The sequence below is a fragment of the Gymnogyps californianus genome, chromosome 7, assembly GCF_018139145.2.
Source record: "Gymnogyps californianus isolate 813 chromosome 7, ASM1813914v2, whole genome shotgun sequence".
NCBI lineage: Eukaryota > Metazoa > Chordata > Aves > Accipitriformes > Cathartidae > Gymnogyps > Gymnogyps californianus.
The window spans coordinates 3566156-3585553 of NC_059477.1; the positions used below are offsets into that span (position 1 = coordinate 3566156).

Sequence of the window (19398 nt, forward strand, 5' to 3'; positions counted from 1 at the left end):
TATCCATGCTTCTTCAGTTGCCTTTGTACTTACTGGCCCATGGGTACTCTTCAGATGCATTATTACTGCTGCCGTGGCAATGCGCGCTTTTCCCCATAATACAATGTCCTGGATTTTACTATTTGCTCAGCCGGTGAAGTTGATACCAGATATGGACTTGGCCATTAGCAACATCTGACTGCTTTAACACCCATAATATAAGATGAAGAAGTTGCTGAAGGGCTGGAAGACATTGGCTTCAAACGTCTTTCAAACCTAAGTGATTTCATAAACTTACCAGTGGTGCCAGATAAAAACTGTTGTTTGTGGCCTTGCCCTACAAGCTGAGTAGCACACACTGAAAAAGGCAAAACCGAACAGCTGACTTCCAATGCGGAAGATAACTTCTCAAACTCCATGCCTTCCTTGACCCTTGATAATTAATCGGCATAAATGCTGGTTTGCTCTATGCCTTCTTGAAAGCCTGCTGCCAGATGGACCAACCATTCACCAAGATGCTCCAATCTCACGAATAAGCCATTAAGTCTCTTCAAATCCTTGCTTGGTGAGCTTAGCTCCACCTAACTAGCAATGCCCTTGCTTAGAAATCAGTTCACCTGTGAAAACCATTAACTACAATGTTGAAACTTTTTTTTTTCCTGTTTTTTATCACTGTTTCTAAATTCCATGTAAAATTGGCTTGTTGAAACGTAATACATCCTACTGCAGTTCCAGCATTAACACTGCCTTTGGCCTGCAAAAGGCAGTGGTGCTGTGTGTCGCAGAGGCTGTAAGCAGAGCACAGATGCTTTTGGTCTGGAAGAAGGGGCCAGGCTGTGCCCCTCTGGGATACTCACTAGAGAGAGGGACCATTGCCCTGCCACATTATTTCAAATAGAAGGTTTTTGAGATTTATTTTGAAGGACTGCAAACTGGAAAGCTTAATTACAAAAGCACTGTAAGTATACTGATTCCCAGATGCAGAGAGATGCACTTGAAACATTTTTGAGATAGAAATAAAGGCGTCACTGCGTACAGTTTTCTGCAAAAGTAATATACGTTTGTAGCAGAATAAAACGGAGGGAAAGAAAGTTGGGGTCACAAATGAGGGGAAGAAAAAGGTTTTTTTCTGGCTTGACAAGGTGTCACCTTCCGTTATTTGGTTTAACCTTACTGACTCCTAAACATTGCTGAAGTTCGCTGTGTCGTTCTGAAAGCGCTCTGTTGGTGTATCTGTCCTTTCAACGCTTCACTCTCTGTTTTTTCTCTGCTGCCTTGGTAGGAAGACAGTGAGCGTTATTCCCGTAGAGCCCGAAGAAATGCCTCGGTTAGTATCTCCTTTTGCTTTTTCTTTTTAGCTAGACATTTCAAATTAAGAAAACAGACCTGTATAAAGCAGTTCCTTTTTAAAAGAAAAACCAGAACAAGCTCCCCCCGCCCCAGGCAAGTGCAAACCCCAAAGCCACTTCCTGCCTTCTCTGCCCTCTCCCCAGTCACTCCGGGGAGCTTTTGCAAATGTGCTAGAATAAAGAGGGGCAGAGGGTGGAAGGTGGGGAAATAACCTGCTTGGAGTGTTTAATGTTCGTTTATTCGGACTGGGGGCCAAGAGCATAGAGCAGGGAACACCCGAGCAAGCTTGTCATGCATCCTGTAGTAAAATGCTTGACAGTGTTTCTTGGGCAGGGTATGATTTCATTTACTTTCTGCTTACAGTTTTAATGCGATTCTTTTTTAAAGACATGTATTTTGTATGTCTTTTCTTCTGTTCCATCAAAGCCATCAGCATTTACCTCACTGCCTGTTACTTGTGTTCTTTTCATTGTTTTCTTGTCTTTATACTTTCTTTCGATAGGCTTCGGATGAAGATGAGCGCATGTCAGTGGGTAGCCGTGGAAGCCTGAGGGTTGGTAAATTGTACAATTTAAGTGTGCATGTGTGTGTTTACCAATGTTGCTGTCCCCCTGTAGCACCAGACTAGTTATAGTGCTCTGATAATAATCATCCTTCCAAGGTCTTGACATGTTCCGTGTTCAAGGCATGGGGTTTTTTTCTGAGTACATGTAGGTCAATAATTCTTTTAACCAGGGGAATTGTCAGATTTGCATGCACTATGGAGGAACACCAGCAGAGCACGCGAGACTGTAGAAGCCTTTCTGGTAACTGCTGTTCACTGTTAATGTTGCAGAAAGTACTTAGCCAAAACATTGGTATATGCAGCTTTTTCTTGTATGCACCTTGTAAGCTCCCCTGTTTCAATACTGATACTGAGAATTTGGGAAGAGGAAGTGCTAGCTTACTCCGTGATCAATGTTTATTAGCTCAGGAAACCAAAAGCAAATTATCAGTGGAAATAAGTCTTAAGCGCTTTGGAATTGCAGGTGAACTCCTGCTCTCCTCAAAACTGCTTTAGAGGTACTTGAAATTCTTCTGCAGGTTTGGGTTTTGTGAAGGGCGGGGTTAGTAGAGCACAGAGTGCTGTAGTGCACCAGTACTCATCTGTAGGAAAAGTTCAAACAGTTTTTTCTTCAAAATATCCCTACAGTATTTTTCCAGATAATACACGTGTGTACAAATCTTAAGTCCATTCTAGCATAGACATAATCAGCTCTTGTAATTGTGAAGACAGTTTAAGCAATTTAGGAGTTGTGAACGGCTAATGCTATTGTCTCAGCAATGCGTTGATAGTCTTCAGAAGATGCTCAGAGCTCACTGCTGCTGGGACCTATGGAGAAGCACTCAGCTAACCACAAAACTGAAACAATCCATAACAGCACTATGGAGGGAGCTCTCGGCAGTCCTGAACATGAATCAGCTGCGACTAGTTTTTGTTATGGAGTCACTGTGCCTAAACCTGTTGTGTTTGAGAATAATTTGTTCTTCTACTGGTGGTGTTCCTAATTTATCAGTAGCACTAGTTATGTGGGTTAAGCTGGATGATCAGTTCTATTTTTATAGAACAAGCAAGACCTATATCATTCATAGCAAGATCTTTATTTGTAATCCTTGGTTTGTGGCTTCTATGGAGTTTTCATGCCATAATTTTTTTTTTTTTTTTTTTTTCCTCTTTAAAAAGCTTGCTAATAGTTATCTAGGCTGGAACTACCTTTTTTTTTTTTTCCCTGACAAAGTATCCCCAAAAGAACAGGGTTGAGTGGAACACCTCATATGGCTCTAAAAGAGTCTGGAAGATGAAGGAAAAAAAAAAAAAAAGAAAAAAAATTACTACTGCAGAGCCTGCTCAGTGATCCTAATGGAGTTCACTGTAAGATAGCACAAGATGTGCTTAAAAATTTCAAGTGTTGCCTTGTTCCCTTTTTAGTGGAATCCTTATTGCTACTTCTGAAATGCTCTTAAAATCTTTATTCTTTAAGATTGCAAACTCATTTGAGTGCTTTTCAAAGCTAGAAGATGCCTTAAAGCTCCAAAGATTTGATGAAGAAAAACTTACCTTCACAGCTGAACATGAAAACCAATGTTTATTTCACTTAGAGTTAAATTTGGCCATGTTTATGAAAGTGTTTTTTCTGGGGGGGGGAATCTCTGGATCAGTTGAAATTTCAATTCTTTCTATTTAGAAGGTGATGACGATACAAATGGGTTGTTTAACCATGGCTATAACTGTGTGTCGCTTGATGTGGCAAGATGCAAGCACTCAGGCACTGTATTTACAGCGGAGCCCTGTTCATCTGAAACACCTTTTGTTCATGGAAATCCACTACTGATTCCTTTTGATGTGTTTTTGTAATATGATCCTGTGTTTTATTGTTGCGTATTTAAACAGCAGGAGCCTTGCATGCTGCTTCCCCACCATCCCTGAGAAGAAGCTTTTCTGACCTTTTTTTCCTGGAGCGGCCAGTCTGCGGGCTGCCAGCATGCCTTCAGGCTGCAGTAACCACCGCTGGTCTGGTGAACAGCGGCCTCCAGCTGGTTCACGGGATGGCCCGTAAATACCTAATCCTTTTGCAACGAATGTCCTTTTCTGACAGAAGGATCCGGCTGAAACTTTTCACCCTGGTATTTCTGGTGATGTTGCACAGACTCCCCCCTGTCCTCGTAAAGTAGCATTCAGTGAATATTCTTACGCAAGCTGACACTTGGGCAAGACAGAGCTTCCTTCCCGGATCCAAGTGTCACTGGGATTGTAGAAGAATGTTTGCTAGTCTGAACTGAAATTTACCCTTATACATCTTTTAGTTGTTGTGTTCACAATGAATTGATAGAACATACGCTGATCATTTTCCTAGTGTGGGTTTGTAGTAGATGCTTTTAATAGTTTGACCACATCTCTCTCTGGCTATTTGTGAAGGTTTGGCTCTTGCTGCGTGTGTCTTCAAAACCACAAAGTAAAAAAAAAAAAAACAAAAAAAAAAACAACAAAACAATGACCAACCTAAAAAATTACCTCTGAGGACTAGAGTTCAGTTTGGCTTCTGAGCTATTTCAGCATGAAGAAGCACCAAAAACTATTACCTTCTGTCCACAAAGGGTTTATAAAACTAGTCGGAGAATTCTGAACACTCTTCTTTTATTTTGGATATTTGAAGGCTCCTTCCATAGTTGCAGGACGCCATTGTAATTGGTCTACAAGACTTCCATTTTCTGCAAATTGATCTTGCATCTTTGGCACTTGGGCTCATTGCACCGTGAGGGGCTGATGGGGGGGGGCTTGCTTTTTGAAGCTATGCTTCTTTTCTGTACAGGAAGCTTTCAATGAAATGAGCCAGTATCAGAAATTTATTTCTCTCAAAAACTTTACCACCCTACTAATGTGTGTGAGTTTTACTCTGGATTTTCTCCTGGAATATTTTCTAAGTGGATGTCTGAACTGCAGGCACCAGAGATCTGCTGAGCTAGCTTTTGGGGAGCTGGCCTGGATGCTTCTGGCAGAGCAACCATCCATATGGACCGCAAAACCACCTGAGATGTTGATTAGACCAGGCTAGCAAATCGATTGAAGCTGCACAGCTGTGACTATACTGTAAACAGTGGCCTAGTGTGTTGATACAATGCTAGCTTGAGTATCTCTCTGCCTCCTGCTGGTAGATCTTCAGCGGCTACGAAGGGGCATCTTTAATAGCTTTTCTGTGGCTCATCCTGAATCCATCAGAAATGTCCTGCCTTTCTTATTTCAGGAGTTTTGCAAGCTCGATTCTTTATCACGCAGTTTTTCCTAGGGAAGCTCAGTAACACCATCCTGTATTTGTTCAGACACTTGAGCCTCTCTTCAGTCTCTTTCCTGCTGCAAATGTCCTTGTTCTCCCACCTCTCAGTTGGCTATCTCTAATCTGAGACCATCCAGCATGAAATATTGTTGTGTTATTAATCACTTGTGATGGAGTTTGTGCATTTTCCTTGTTTTGATTGCTCCAAAGTTCCTGGCCTCTGGCTTTGTGCAAAAGTCCTGCATTATCAAAGTTCTTTAGTTGGGATTTACATCTCTGTGCCTGGGGTTTTTTTGTTTGTTTTGTTTTGGGGGATTCTTTTGATTGCCATAACTTGCTTCAGTGTTTTCTTTTGTATTCTGATTTGTCTTTCCTCTCATGCCTTTACAGTCTCATTTGGAATATGCCAGCACCTACCCAGTGGTGAGAATAGTCTGCAAGTTGCAGTGTGTGTTAAAAACTAATCATGAAGAAGAAACTAACATCAATTGTGATAGCTGATCTGAGATAAGGGATGATCTAAAACGATCCCGAGGCAGTTCGTGGTCTGTGATGTAAAGATGCTACTTCCCTCACCTACTACTCTGACGCAGTTCAGATGAAAAGCGCTGAATGATTAAGAGGGATCTAAGCTAGGTCTGGTTCAGTAGTTACCGTAGGACAGAGCAGAATAGCTTCTGTTTCCCCTAACAGACTTTCTCTGTTACAGTCTGTGCATCGTTTGACCAGGTATGTCTGGTTTTATTTCAGCATAAATCTGGAAAGGAATAAAACTCTCGCAAACTCACTCTGAATAGATCTAGCAAAGGTGACAGGACAAATACACTACCTACCAACGCTGCAGCTTCTGTATCGAGCTATTACCTTTGCTTTGGAGGATAAAATCAAACTCTGTAGGTAATAAGACGACAAGAGCAAGTATTTGCATTGAACACATTGAGATAAAGCTGCCTCTTCGAAGAACAGAAAGGGCACGAAAGGGAGAATGAGGATTTAAGCTCAGTTTAAAAAATTTCCTCGTCCTGTTAGCAGTGCTGTCTTGTGGCAGCACTGTGTTGAAACAGAGGTGTCTCGGTTTCTGCAGAAAGCAAACTGCGGAGAGCAGTTTTATAGGCTCTCTAGCTTTTTCCACTCTCCTTTGTTCCCTGCGCTATTTCAAATTAGGAATGCAATGTATCTATTTGTGAGTGACCTATATACAGAAATAGTTCAAACACATTTGGATTTTGCATGGATGTATTGATGTAGTTAAGTGTAGACAGCTGGTAGCTCTTTTAATTGACTTAACCCAGCACGCGTGAATGATTTTAACTGTGGCTACTAAATTTAACAGCGCTATCATCACTTTTAACAATATTCTTTAATAACTGGTCATTTGACTTTGAGATTTGATTTTTTTTTTTTTTTCATGTGTGCTTACTGAGCCGTGTTGTGTAGAGCTGGAGGAAAATTGCACTGATGTCTTTGCACGTTGATATGCATGCCTGGCTATGGATGGGTGCGCATAAACTCATTGATCTTTTCATCCTGCATTCTTAATCTCACTGCAGGCTGGATTAGAGAATGAGAGGACCAAAAAGAAGAATTACTCCAAAGCAGTATGTATCTTGACTAACTGTCTCAGAGAGGTTTTTGCATACAAAACCACTGTGATGGGACAAAGAATATGTGCAAATATGTTGGCTGTAAGAGCTCACCAGCCTAATGTCAAGGATACAGTGTAACTCTCAGGATTTGTTGGGTCTGCGAGAATACTGAGCATCGCTTCATCTGCAAAATGTGGTATAATTGGTGTTATACACAAAGAGCCTCTTGAAAAACTCAAAACCCAACTTGAGCTTTAATGTTACACAGAAATAGGTAATACTGATAGAATATACATGTAGTAAAGGCTGCATCTTTTCATAAAGGTAGTTAGAATATATACGTAGTAAAGTCTGCACCCTTTCATAAAGGTGGTTCTGTGTAGTATCGATGCCTTACTAGCACCTGTTCAAATAGGGCACTACTTAGAGCACTGCAAAGCCAGACCTGGATGGAAGGTAAAGGATTGTGTGCTTTCACACGGTCAGGATTTTAGGTGAGTCTCACGGGGAGCAGTTCCAGGGAGGGAAAGAGTACACGAGAGAGGGCAAAGTGGTGTACTGCTACTGCGGAGGGAAGGCTACTCATCGCAGAAAGAGGTTGCCAGGCTGGGTTGAGGTTCTTCAGTACATTGGAAATGAGCAGAGAATTTTCTGAGAAGTGGAAGTTGGATGTGGGATGGAGAAAGCCTGAAGGAGCAGCATTAGCCACAGTCTAAGATAAAACATGTTACAAGTATAAATGGACATAATGGCAATGAGAAAGTTCTCTGCATCCGTTAAAAGCAAGAGGAAAATACAGAAAAGAATAGGGTCAATTGCACGTGACGGGAGAACAAGTAAAATTTTAATATTTTAGCCTCTCCATTATGCAATTTTATTTGTTCTAGTTTTCATGAAGGTTATGATCAGATGCTTAGCATGTTAACGTCTCATAGAACAAAGGTCAGCGAGGTCTGATAAAATTGTCCCTGCTCTTCAAGAATTGTCTGGAGCATTTGCCTTCAGAAATATGTGCTGGAGAGGTTTCTGGAGAGGATGAGTCATAGTGACAAGGGAAATGACCTGAGCTATGGGCCTTCAGTTTGAAATCTGAAAGATACAGGGCAAGTTAAACAAATAGTTTAGAAGTGCCTGAAATACGAAGTGATAAACAGTTAACCTGGATTTGTGGAAAATGAATCATGTCAATTCAACTTAATTTCCCTAAGCAGGGTAATTATTTAAGGGCATATAGGAAAAGCATTAGATGTGACTATAACTTGACTATAAGGCTCTTGGCGTGTCTCTACATGACATTAAGTGAAACCTTGGGCAAGATCTAGTTCTTGTAAAAGAAATGCACGGTTAGTTGAAAAATAACTCTGTTGGAAAACGAGGCAGCTGGGGTCTATTCCCATCTAAGACAGCATCATCTGTTTTTAAAGAGGAAAAGAGTTCTACAGGCGTCTGTGTTGCCTAGCTGTCTAAGTACAGGGAGTGAAGGCGGTTCCATGCGAGGTTAGAAAAAAAACACTGATGATGAATAGGAGACAACTTGTCAAAACTGAATAATAGTAAAAATAAATAAGGAATACCACATTTGGGAAAAATTAAATACACTATTACAAAAAGGAATTCTGCATAGGAATGGTTCAGATAATGATCTGAGGTTACATTTAGTCATTATTATATTGCTGAAAAAAGGCAAGCTCAATTCCTCTGTGTAGTAATGAAAGGGGCAGTGGAGGTAATTGGTCTGCACGGTGCTGTTGAGGCTGCAGCTGGACTGTTGTCTTCAGTTGCCGAAGATTCATTTTAACCATTCTTTAGGAAAGCGTTAGAGAAATGCAAGGAGCCTGAAAAAAAACTAGTAAAAACTGGAAAGAAACCAAGCTGTGTGAGAAGGCTATAGCAGTATTTCGAATCAGTTCTTCTTGAAAAAAGAAACTCGATGTTGGCCCTCCATTTGTGGTGATAATACTGCATTTCAGTAGAGAATCTAAGCTTTTCCCAGAAGTTGCTTTATCAGCTTGGCTCTAAACTGGTTTCTAAGTTAATTTGTTTAATTTTTCATGGAAGCCACTGTGTAGTATATGATAAAATACTTTGCTTGGAAATTGATTCACATTGGGTTTAGTGGATTTTCATTTTGGGAATGCATTAAAACTTGGGACTTCAAAACTTAATTTGGATAGAAATTCTAATTAAAGTTCCACTAAAAACCCCACCCCAAATACGCAGAGTGCTTGCTCATTTTTTATGTTAAACCAGGCCTCGTTGTGAAATGATGCCAGAATAGTGAATTGCTTGAGAAACCTGAGCTTTTAATGGTATCGATTGAGGTGACTTTTGGGTCTGTCCTCTTTTCTTCAAATGTCATGTTTCCAGACTAAAACCGATCTGCATCGTAGTGATCGTTTTATTTTATTCCCGACCCTGCTGCCGTAGGGACTTGAAGCATCTCGCCCTGCTTGTGAAACGCTCATTCTGAGCCCGTTTGTTTTTTCTCCTTTGAAAGAAAACATCTTAATGACAACAAGGCAGGCTATTGAGCATGACGGAGGACAGCTGAACCAACTGAAATCTCTTCTTAGTCTTTGGACTGCCACACAAAATACTGGGATGTGGCAGATGGTCACTGTCTGGGTTTAATTTTGATGTGATTGGGGAAAGCTAAAAAGAAGAGATTTCGTTCAGCATTGCATGTTTACTAAACTGAATTTCTCAAATATAAACTTAGAATTCATTCTTTTGCCACAATTTGCTGCTTTTTAATTGCTTAGCTGCCAGAGGTATAAGTAACTAGAGTGCCAAATTTCTTTTATTGTAGTCTGTCATCCGTAGCGTCCCCTTTTTGTCCTGTGTTCCCTTCACAGAGCGTTTGAAGAGGCAGGTGCTATAGTGCAGTAATAACAGGGGAAGCAGAAGTGTTTCTTAACAAGAAAAAAAGGGGGTCAGAAAAGGCAAGCAGGAGTATCCTTGACATTTTTGGCTGGTATACAGGTACTGACAGACACACAAATGTTCATGTCCTCCTGTTTGAAATCATGTCGTAATCCTGCACTTCTCCTGTTCCTGGTGTATCTTTGAAAAGTTCTGTCTCTGCCTTTTGCTTTTCATAAGTGATGACTTTTGCTAAAAATTCCCTTTTGGGTCTGCGTCAATTTTTTTCTCTCCTTTTGTTTCTTTTTCCTTTCCTTCCATAACAGACCAATGGTTATGAGGAAGACGTGTATGGATCATCCCAGAGTAGAAAATCTAGCAGGGTTAGTAGATGATTTATATTGCTATAAAATCTATTGCTCTATTTAATGGGATTAAAGCTAATTAGCAAATTCTTTTCTGTGGTAAAGCAGGTTTTTCCTGTCTTGCATGTTGTGGGTTTTGCAGTTTGCCAGACGCTGAGGTGCAGCAATAAGCTGTCTAAAAAAAAAAAAAAAAAAAATTAGGCCATGAGTGGGAAGGGAAGTCTCCGAATTTGGTACAAGTAGAACTTGGAAGCCAGAACTGCTTAACTTGTAAACCAAATTGGATGAAAGTTAAATTGTGACAAGAAATAGTTTGGTGGCACCTGGCATGGAGGATTTCCATGTGCTGGACAACAGAATGATTGTTTTCCAGCCTGTGCAACGTGTTCACATCATGCTCTAACACTGAAACTCCCAAGCTTCACCTAGAATTTAGTCCATGTCTTGAGATTTGCATAGGTAAAATGGACTTTGGATTTTGAATTTTCTCCGAATGTATGTTGTTTATTTGAAGTTTGCTTAACTAAATGCTTTTTTTTTCCCCCTTTATAAACTGTATCCTAGGGTTTCTGGAAACTCCCACAGAGGTGAACAGCCAGTGCAAGTGTTACTACTTAGCTACTTACCATTGATGTACTTTATTTCTAGCAATATTCTTGTCAAAAAAAGCTTAATTATTAACTCCATTGTGTGTATGTGGGTCACAATGTTCCCTTCTGTTCCAGTACAAGTGTTTTGTGTCAATTATAGGAATTCATTGTCCTGCTTTGTTAAATATTGGGGTTTGTGCAAATTATTTAAAGGTATTGTCTCAAAGAGAGCCTCTGGGGGGCAGGGAGGGGAGTTGTTTGGGGTTTTTTTCCTTGCCTTTATTTTAACAAAGGCAGATAAAAGCTCAGAGCCTGTTGATCTTTATGCTATCAAGACTTCTAAAGAAATTTAGTGGTATGCAGACTAAAGCTCTATGTTTAGGGGAAAAATAAACGACTTCTAAGACTCCATTTAGCTAAGTGTTTGAGCAATACATTCTAAACATGAGATAGACTTCAGTGAGTTACTTTGGAAGCATGAAGTGAAGCAGGCGCTTGTATAAATAGTGAAATGGGACCTTATATTTCATGTCCATTTTAAATTGTTGCTTCCATATGGTTTTATGCATTTAGCTTGTATGTGTGGATAAGAGAAAATGAAATACTGTTGCTTAAACTGTTAAGAAAACAGTATGTCCTGTTGTTGGCACTCTTGCTGAACCGCTTGACAAGTTCAAGGAACTTCATTGTGTAGTGTTTCTGACAAATGATGTTCTTATTCTTTAATGACATACTCCAGAGCTCCAAGTACTACAGGAAGAGCAAAATATCTGTAAGAAAGTCATCCGGGAAAAGGAGTTGTTTGGTTTCCATTTAAATAATTTAAAATCATCTTGGTATTAGGGTTTGTAGCATGGAGGTTTAGTGTATGTAGAGCACAATTACGGCAACATCACTAGTTCCTTGCTGTTTTCATTACTAAGTGTAATTCAGATTAGTCATTATTTAGAAGGGGGTTGAGAGTTTGGGGGTGACTTGGAGTAGCTGAAACTCCAAAACCAGTTGATGCCAGTCCGGCTAGCATTCACCTTTAGGAATACTCTCTCCAAAAACCCCAAACCTAACTGTAAAGATTGCCAAAGTGACAACAAAAAACAGAGAAGAGGCAGAGTTCTTCAAGTCAGGAAGGAAGTGATGAGTCTGCTGATAAAATAGTTGTTTCCAAAATAGGTGTCCAATTTTAAGTCGCGAAATGGAGTGACGTCCGCATGGAGGTCAGCCTTTCTACACTGTACTTGCGATATCACAGGTTGATTCCTTAAAAATTAATAATGCCGTGTGCCGAGGTAGTCCACGCGTGGATTACAAACTCCCTAGGTGGGAATGAAAGTAATTTCTTTAAGCTCAGTTCAGTTTATTCAGACTTCTTTTCAGTGGAAGTCTTATTTTACAGGCATTCAGGAAGAGTGAGGCAGAAAGAGATCTAAATTTTTGAGGCTGGACAATGATTTATCCTCAGTATATACCTGTGGGTGTTGTGTCTTATCCACAGATGTGTTTGCCTGCAGTGACAGAAGTCCGGTGTCAAGAACAAACAAGTTTCTTTAATTTGCCACAGATCCCCCTAATTTGTAAATGGAGCTAACACCTACATAATTTATAGGGATGACGCGAGGATTAGTTAGGGCTTGTAAGAAAGCTGAGTAATTGATGACTACTAAAAGAGTATCTTGGTTGTCTAGACCCCCATAAGGAATGACTGGAGAAGCAGGATGTTAGAGAATGGCTGTAAAAGGAGAGCTCTGGAGTATAGCAAAGAAGGTAGAGGTGTGGAGCTCTTTCAGAACAACCATTCCCACCAGCGTGCACGCACCCATGGGAAAATAAGGAATCTAAACAGTGCCTAGGAGGCTTTGAAAATACCTTTGCAACTCATGTGTTGTTGCAGGGCTAGTTACAGGAGACTGAGCGAGCACAGAAGTCGTTTCACGAGGGTGGGGATGCGAGGAGGTAGCGTTTCCTCCCTCGCCCCTGCACGCTCGCTGCGGCAGCCTGTGCTCGCTCCTAAGCGCGCCTTCCCGGTGTGGCTTTAGACCCTGCCCGCTTGGCTCAGGCCTGCGTCTGTCCCTGGCGTGGCAGAGTAACTACTTCATCACATTTTAGATGTGCTTTTAGGCTGCCCTTTTTCTGAAAATAAGGAAAATACAAAGTCTTCCTAGTATGCCTGTATTTTTCTTGATTCCTTTGGTTCTGTGAGATGCATGTTGTCTTATATATGGATTTCCAGTCTGCACTGAAAACAGACCTTGATTGGCAAATTTAAATATCCCTCCATGTTAAGAACAGCTGTTTATAACAACTTAAATTGTTCATAATGTATTGTTGCATGCTCCTAAAGCTTTTGGGAAGCCAAAATACTGACTTCCACTCAATATTATAAATATCCTACTGCTGTCACCCTTCCTGCACCCTGGCAAGCCCTGTGTGCCAGCTTTGTGTTGAAGCGTTTGTGCAGCGGAAATTCTCACAGATAGTACATGACAATAGAAAAGCTGGGCTGGCATCCTACGCTCCAGTACAGGTGCTCGGGGGAATGAACGGAGATGTTGTATATCACGCTAGATAAATAACATAGTGTTTCGGAGGGTAAGGGTGGTTTTGGGTCCACTGGAGTTGTCAGTCAGTCACTATCGGTACTTTTGGTATTTAACTTGGAGTTGAATTAAGATCTCCCCATTCTTGAGGAGACCAAATAGGTGGACCAAAAGTGCTAGGTAGGAAGCTGCATAAAAGAAGGTGTTTAATTTAGTCTCGCTTCTTACAGAAAAGTTTTCTTTGCATTCAGTCTTGCCATATCTGACAGCGGGCTGCTCGCTTTTCCTGACGGGCACACCCAGCAGTTTTGGTCCCTGGCTTTGCTCTCTGTCTCCCAGCAGAGCTGTCCTGACACCTTCTCCTGCATCTCTTGTGGGTTTAGCTTATAGGGTATAAACTCCTCAAGAATTCAGAAGGAAGCTGACCCACTCTCTGACCAATACGTTTTTCCAGTGCTTGATGGGCAGTGGCAATCCACTCTGTTGTCTGCAGTAGTGGGGCTGCACATGCAAAGAAATAAATCCTCTAAGGCAGGAGCCTGGGTTTTTAGGTATGAAGCTGTGACGCGGCCATTTATTCTGAGTTTGAGCCTGGAAGCTAACATTTCCAGCATCTTGTAAAACAGATGTTGTCTGTTCTGTTTAACAGAAGCTGGAAGTGTGTTGATAAATACAGCTTCACTTAACTAGTGTTAGGATGAAACTTAGGTGCATGAACTGCATACATGCTGTTGGAAATGTGATCCATCTTCTTCCAAGTCCCATACAAACCATGTCCTTGCAACATACTGTCACGTTGGGTCATGGCAACGCAAAGGGAAGAGAGAATGTGAGGGTTTAAGGCCTTTTCAGTGGAAAATAAACCAAAAGGGTATTTTGTGCATAAGATGCTGTAGGGATACAGGAAAGGCCTTTTGTTTATTTTAAAAAAATCTCTACCTTACAAATGGAAAGGGTACGCAATTTTCACACATCCTTGTGTCTTTAATGCAGTTTCCTTAATGCAGTTATCTCCTCTTTTTGCATCTGTGACCACTTCAACTCCTTGCAATTTGTAAGCACCTAATTTACTTTTTGCTTCCCATTTAAAGGAATTTAGCAAGTCCTTCATGTTACAAAGCTAAGTTCTCAAGGGGGTTTTTTGTTTGTTATTAATGCAGGCTTCGTACTACTCTGATCTGGGTCTTCACAACAGCAGCTATACTTCCACATCTCAACCTTCTTCCCAAAATGGAAATTGGGTCTGTTGCCCTCTGGCTTTACCTGGCCTGGACTTGTTCTGACTTCATTTGGATAATGCAACCTCTTGTACTTAGGAATGAATTTGGACCAATTGTCAAGAGTCTCTGTAGCTCTTTTTAATAAAAACTTAAAAAAACAAAACAAAACCAGACCTTTTAAGATTGGAGTGAGTAATGGAAAGCTGTTTTAAAATGAGCACAATTAGTTTTCCTTTGCTGCTCCTCCCTTTCCTTCAGTTATTTTGTTTGCTTTTGGCCTCAATTGGACTGGAAAAATAAGGGAAATCTTAATTAACTGAAGTTCTCTATTCTGTTTGAGGGAACTTCTCTGCTCACCGTGTCAGTCTAGCAAGCTTAAGACAATCCAGTCCGCATAAACTGAAATTACAAGCAAGTAACTCACAGACTGCTAGCAGAAAATCACTGAAGCTTCAAAATCACCGGGGAGGTTGGATTGTCCTCTGCGTGTGGACAGAGCTCAGCCAGTCCGGCGCTAGCAAAGCAGTACTTGAGCAGTGGTCCGCAGGCCGTCCTGCCCGATGGGCAGCAGCACGAGGACATCGCGTGGTGCTTTGTGGTGGCCGGCGATGGGGGCACCGCAGCTGTGGAGGCGGGGGGTGACTTGGGGCAGGACGTTGCCTGCAAGCTGTGGGCCGGGAACCACTGCTGGAGTATCTCTTGCACCTAATTATGCCAGATACAGCGTGTGCTCTCTGAACTTAATTGCTGCATCGTGGGAATGATGGTTACTAACAGCGAAGTCATTTGTTTTGCGGTGCTCTGACTTAAGTACTCGTAATTTTGTCCTGAACTGTTTGGGTTTTCTCTGCATTTTTGTTTAATAATGAAATACACAAGAGATGATCTTAGAGCTGTGTGAAACACTTAAAATGTATATCTTAAAACACTTCTGTCTTTGTATGTAGCTCTTTTTCTGGCTTTGGTTGAAGTGAGGAGAAACACCCTTTCTGGCTGCTATACACACACGTGTGTGAGACAATAACAACTTAACAACCTAAAACAAAATTATGCTGTTTTGCTTTTGCACACTGTCGTGTCCTCCCTTCCTGTAGGAAATGCACGTGTCTGCTTGGTATTCTTAGTCTTTGGGAGTTGAGATCTAGTGCTTTTATGGCACAGATGACTAATACTGTCTATACTGGGTTTCCTTCTGTTGCAGTTTAATAATCCTAATTTCTTGTCAAGATGGTTAATTCTGCTGTAGGCACCTTTTTTTGTTTCATTTTCTATGCAAAAAAGTGTTGTGCTTGTCTTCCTCAGCCCTCCTTGCTGTACAGCGATGCCCTGCCAGCCAGAAGTTACAGGGTTTGTTGTACCAATGCTCTAAACACAAATACCGAAGCCACTCACCTTCAGCCATGCATATGTTGTCTCTTACCTCTGTAGTTCCTGTTGGGTCCATTTATTTCACGCTCTGGTGTCTGATCCATCTGAATGCACGTGTGCAATGCTGTTTGTACAGACCTGGATTTGCTGATCCTTCCTTTTATTCCCGTTGGAACTGCGCAACCACTGCTCGTGGGGTTGTGATACTGCCGCAGACTTCTCTCTGGATGGAGATGGTTGTCTTCATTTTGGTGTATTAGCTACAACATGCAGGAGCAGGCCAGAGAGAGGCAACATCAATTCTTTCTGGTTGTGTAACAACTAGCAAAAATCTGTTTAAAAAATTTTTTGTAGCCAAATTCCACTAGTCTTGTTTAAACTTTAAAATGAGCTTCTCAGATTTTTTTTTTTATTTTTTTTCCCTCAAAGCTTAAAGGTAGAGTTTCCTACTCCCCCTGTGTTTCCTGAGCCATATATTTATATGCTGAACTGGAGCCAGTCTGAAATATGCATCTTCCTCCTCTTTTATTAATTTAGTAAACTGGCTAGTAAGTGAAGTTCATCCGGTGTGAGTTTTTCCCCATATTGCCAGCACCAGGAACGAAGGTTAAACAGATTTGAACAATTTAAGAATTGATGTAGCCGTTTTGTTGGTAGGCAATATAAACTGTTGAATTGATGATTGGGAGAACGGTGAGAAGTGCATGACTATGTGATGGACTCCTCGGGGCGGGGTGTGTCAGATTTTGCACGTGCCTTATGGCATTTCCCAGCTCACTGACTTCAGGTTGTGTTGGATCTTCACTTGCATGTTGCTTGTGGTTGCGTACAGGAGATGTCCCTGTCCTTGCACATACTGCTCATTCCCCTACGTCCTTCGCCCTGCACCTTGTGAATTTGTAATGCTCCAGACTGAAACTAGAAACGAGGTCTGCCAGTCCTGTTCTGACTCTGTCTTTTAATTGTAGGCGTCTGTGTATGACGAGAGCGTTTACAGTGGGAGTCGTCGGTATAGTGCCTCTAGTTCTCGTGCTGTAAGATGTTTTCTGCATTTCTCTGTTGTCTTGTCTCTGTCCTCCAGTAACCTGTGTGTACCAGAACACGGCCTTTTCTGGGCTGGGGAACATTTAAGATGGACTGTGTGACATTGATAGCCTGCTGCTGTAGGCAAAAGTACAAGCACCGTTTCCGTGAGCTTCCATGAAATAATTAGTGATTTATCTGCTGTCGCAACGCCTGGCCTCGCGCAGACCGGCTCTGGCTAGCGCCGACAGAGCTTGGCGCTAGGCGCTTGCCCCCCTGCGGCAAGGGGAATTCAGCTCTGCCATGCCCTTGGTTTGCAGATAAAACACCTTGGAAAGATGGTACATAAAGTCCCTTCCCTCACTGAGACTGAATTCTTCTTTTGAAAACTGAGAATAATGTAATTTTAAAAAAAACCAAAAAAAACCAAAAACAAAGAACCAAAAAATCCACTTCCCCAGTGATACATCGTTAGCACTTATCTGCTAGCATGAAGTAAAGGATTTTTGTGAATATATGTGTTGCTTGGTTTTGTTTCTTGGATTTATATTCCATAGCGATGTCTCAGGCAACTTGTGACAACATTTTCAAAATACATGCTTCTGTGAGGGGAGGGCTCTGTCATTTATGGGGAGAGACAATATGAGGAATGACAATATAAACTGTTTCCTTTCAAAAAAGAGAGGCTGCAGGACTCGATTTACAGATTAGAAGGCAGAAAATGCCTTTACCTCTTCTCAGCTGGGGTCTCCCTGTTGTGGTGGGCGTTTGGGCCAGGCAGTCCATCTGCTGCTGTTCAATCTGCCTGGGAGGGGGGGGGAAAGCAAGCCAGTCTCTTTTGATTTTTAAATTCTGCTCTGTGGACCCACTGCTTATGCTGTCTCTGAACTCCTTCACTGATTATCAAAAAGAACAACCAAACAAAAAAGCCCCAACAAAGGAAAAAACACCACCTAAGACAGTAACAGAAAAAAGCCTCAAGACAAAGCATTGATGTTAATTTAACCGTAAAAGTTACAGTTGTATTAGCTTGGAGAAGGAAACAAACTTTCAAGAATGCTTACTAAGTGCTTGTTAGCCTTTAAAGGGCTAGTCCATCCCCTTGCAATCACACTGATTCACTAGTTGGGCTGTGCATCTTGCTGCTACTGATACTAAGCTTCAGATTATTTTTTGTTTCATAATTGTGCCTTGTCTTCATTTGGCTGCCTTGGAAAATTCATCGATACTTATCTGTTTGGGCTGTTGTGGCAGCCTGCAATTCAGTGGATTTGCCACTGAGGCTGCGCTGGGCTGGTTGTAGCCCTTTGTTTGTACGGGATGTCTTCTTTTGTTTGAGACAAGTCTCTCAAAGGTCCAGATGATACACTTCTGCTCTTGGGAGAAATAATTTACAGGGGGCTCCGAGCCCAAACGCTGTTTACAAGTCTTTCAGCCGCTGTTAATGGCTTGAGCAGGGAACACTGAATAAAAAGCCAGTGATTGTTCCCCTTCCTCCATCCCCATCCCACCCTGTGCCACAGGTATTTGGAAGCCTGTGTATAACCCAGCCTTTCCGGTTTCTGTTGCATGGTCACCTGTAGTAATGAGAGAGTTGAAGTACGAGGTTGTTGCCTCAAAGGGAATGGCCTTGTCACAATTACCGAGTTACCTGTGGTTATTTTAACGTGTCTGAACCTCGTAGCACTTTTAACATGTAGAGGGTGTGCCATTTGGGTAGCTGTCCCCAAAGAATGTTTTTGGATGATGAGATGACAGGTGAATGCAGGGGGCAAGGCTGAAACTGGCCTTGCTTGGTCTCAGCTGAACAAGTGGCACTTGCTTCCATATTCTGCCCTGCAATACACAGAGAGCAACTACGGAATAAGAATGTCCCGTGAAGCGTTAATATGGGACTCATCAATAGTTTATACTTTTTCCCTGTCATGTGTTTCAAGTTTATTCTACATCCTTGTTGTGTTAAACGTAAAACACCAGTGATGGCACAAGGCTTCTGTGCTAGAACTAGTTAATAAGGAAACAAAATCTAAATATTTACTTCAGTGCTTTTTGTTTTTAATTTAAGAATTGAAGTGGCTGTGATTGAAAATAGTTGTAGACTGTGTGCAACACAGTTCTAAATTTTGCGTATCCTTGTGTCTGAAATGAAGCTCAGTGGTTCAGGTGCATGAAGCCAGCGTCACTTCACGCAAGACGTCGGGGGACACGGCTTGGTCACGTTCTGCCCTGCTTCAGGGGCTTGCTAAGGGCTGTGTACCTTGGAACGTAATGCTTTGTGGTTAGTTAAGCTTATGGTTGTACTGTAGCTGGGGTTATTTCCAGCTTACCCTCTCACCATTTAGTAGTACTGTAAGCTTAATTTTCATTTAATACTGTGCCGCTTTGTTAGCGTGACTAATGATGCTGCAACAGTCCTCCAATAGCTTGGTGAAGACCTGGCTGTCTCTGTAGCTGGGGAGTCCAGGGGATTCCTGTAGTGGCCAGGTAACTTAACAGAAGAAACCTTAAAAAAAAGACAGAGTACATGCATCTCAGAAGTAGGATAATTCTTTAGATTTCAGTGGTTTTGTATCTGAGAAGCAGTCTTAAGCGCCTATAAAATGAACTCAGAAAGGTCAGTAGCAGCATAGTCTGAGCTGCTGAGAAGAGCAGTTCCTCATGCTTGTTCCTGTCCCTGAACTGCCTCTGCCCTTGTGTCGGTACAAGCTT

The 19398-nt window shown here is 41.7% G+C and overlaps 1 protein-coding gene across 1 annotated transcript in view; it reads left to right on the forward strand.

Annotated features, from left to right (window-relative positions):
• LRRFIP1 (LRR binding FLII interacting protein 1) overlaps nucleotides 1-19398 on the forward strand; it is a 116419-nt gene that overhangs the window by 62594 nt on the left and 34427 nt on the right. Inside the window, exons 5-11 of the mRNA XM_050899965.1 lie at nucleotides 1262-1306; nucleotides 1832-1882; nucleotides 5532-5564; nucleotides 6692-6739; nucleotides 9916-9972; nucleotides 15601-15645; nucleotides 16635-16700. Of these exons, the coding sequence (XP_050755922.1) occupies nucleotides 1262-1306; nucleotides 1832-1882; nucleotides 5532-5564; nucleotides 6692-6739; nucleotides 9916-9972; nucleotides 15601-15645; nucleotides 16635-16700 (345 nt within the window). The remainder of the gene's footprint in view (nucleotides 1-1261; nucleotides 1307-1831; nucleotides 1883-5531; nucleotides 5565-6691; nucleotides 6740-9915; nucleotides 9973-15600; nucleotides 15646-16634; nucleotides 16701-19398) is intronic.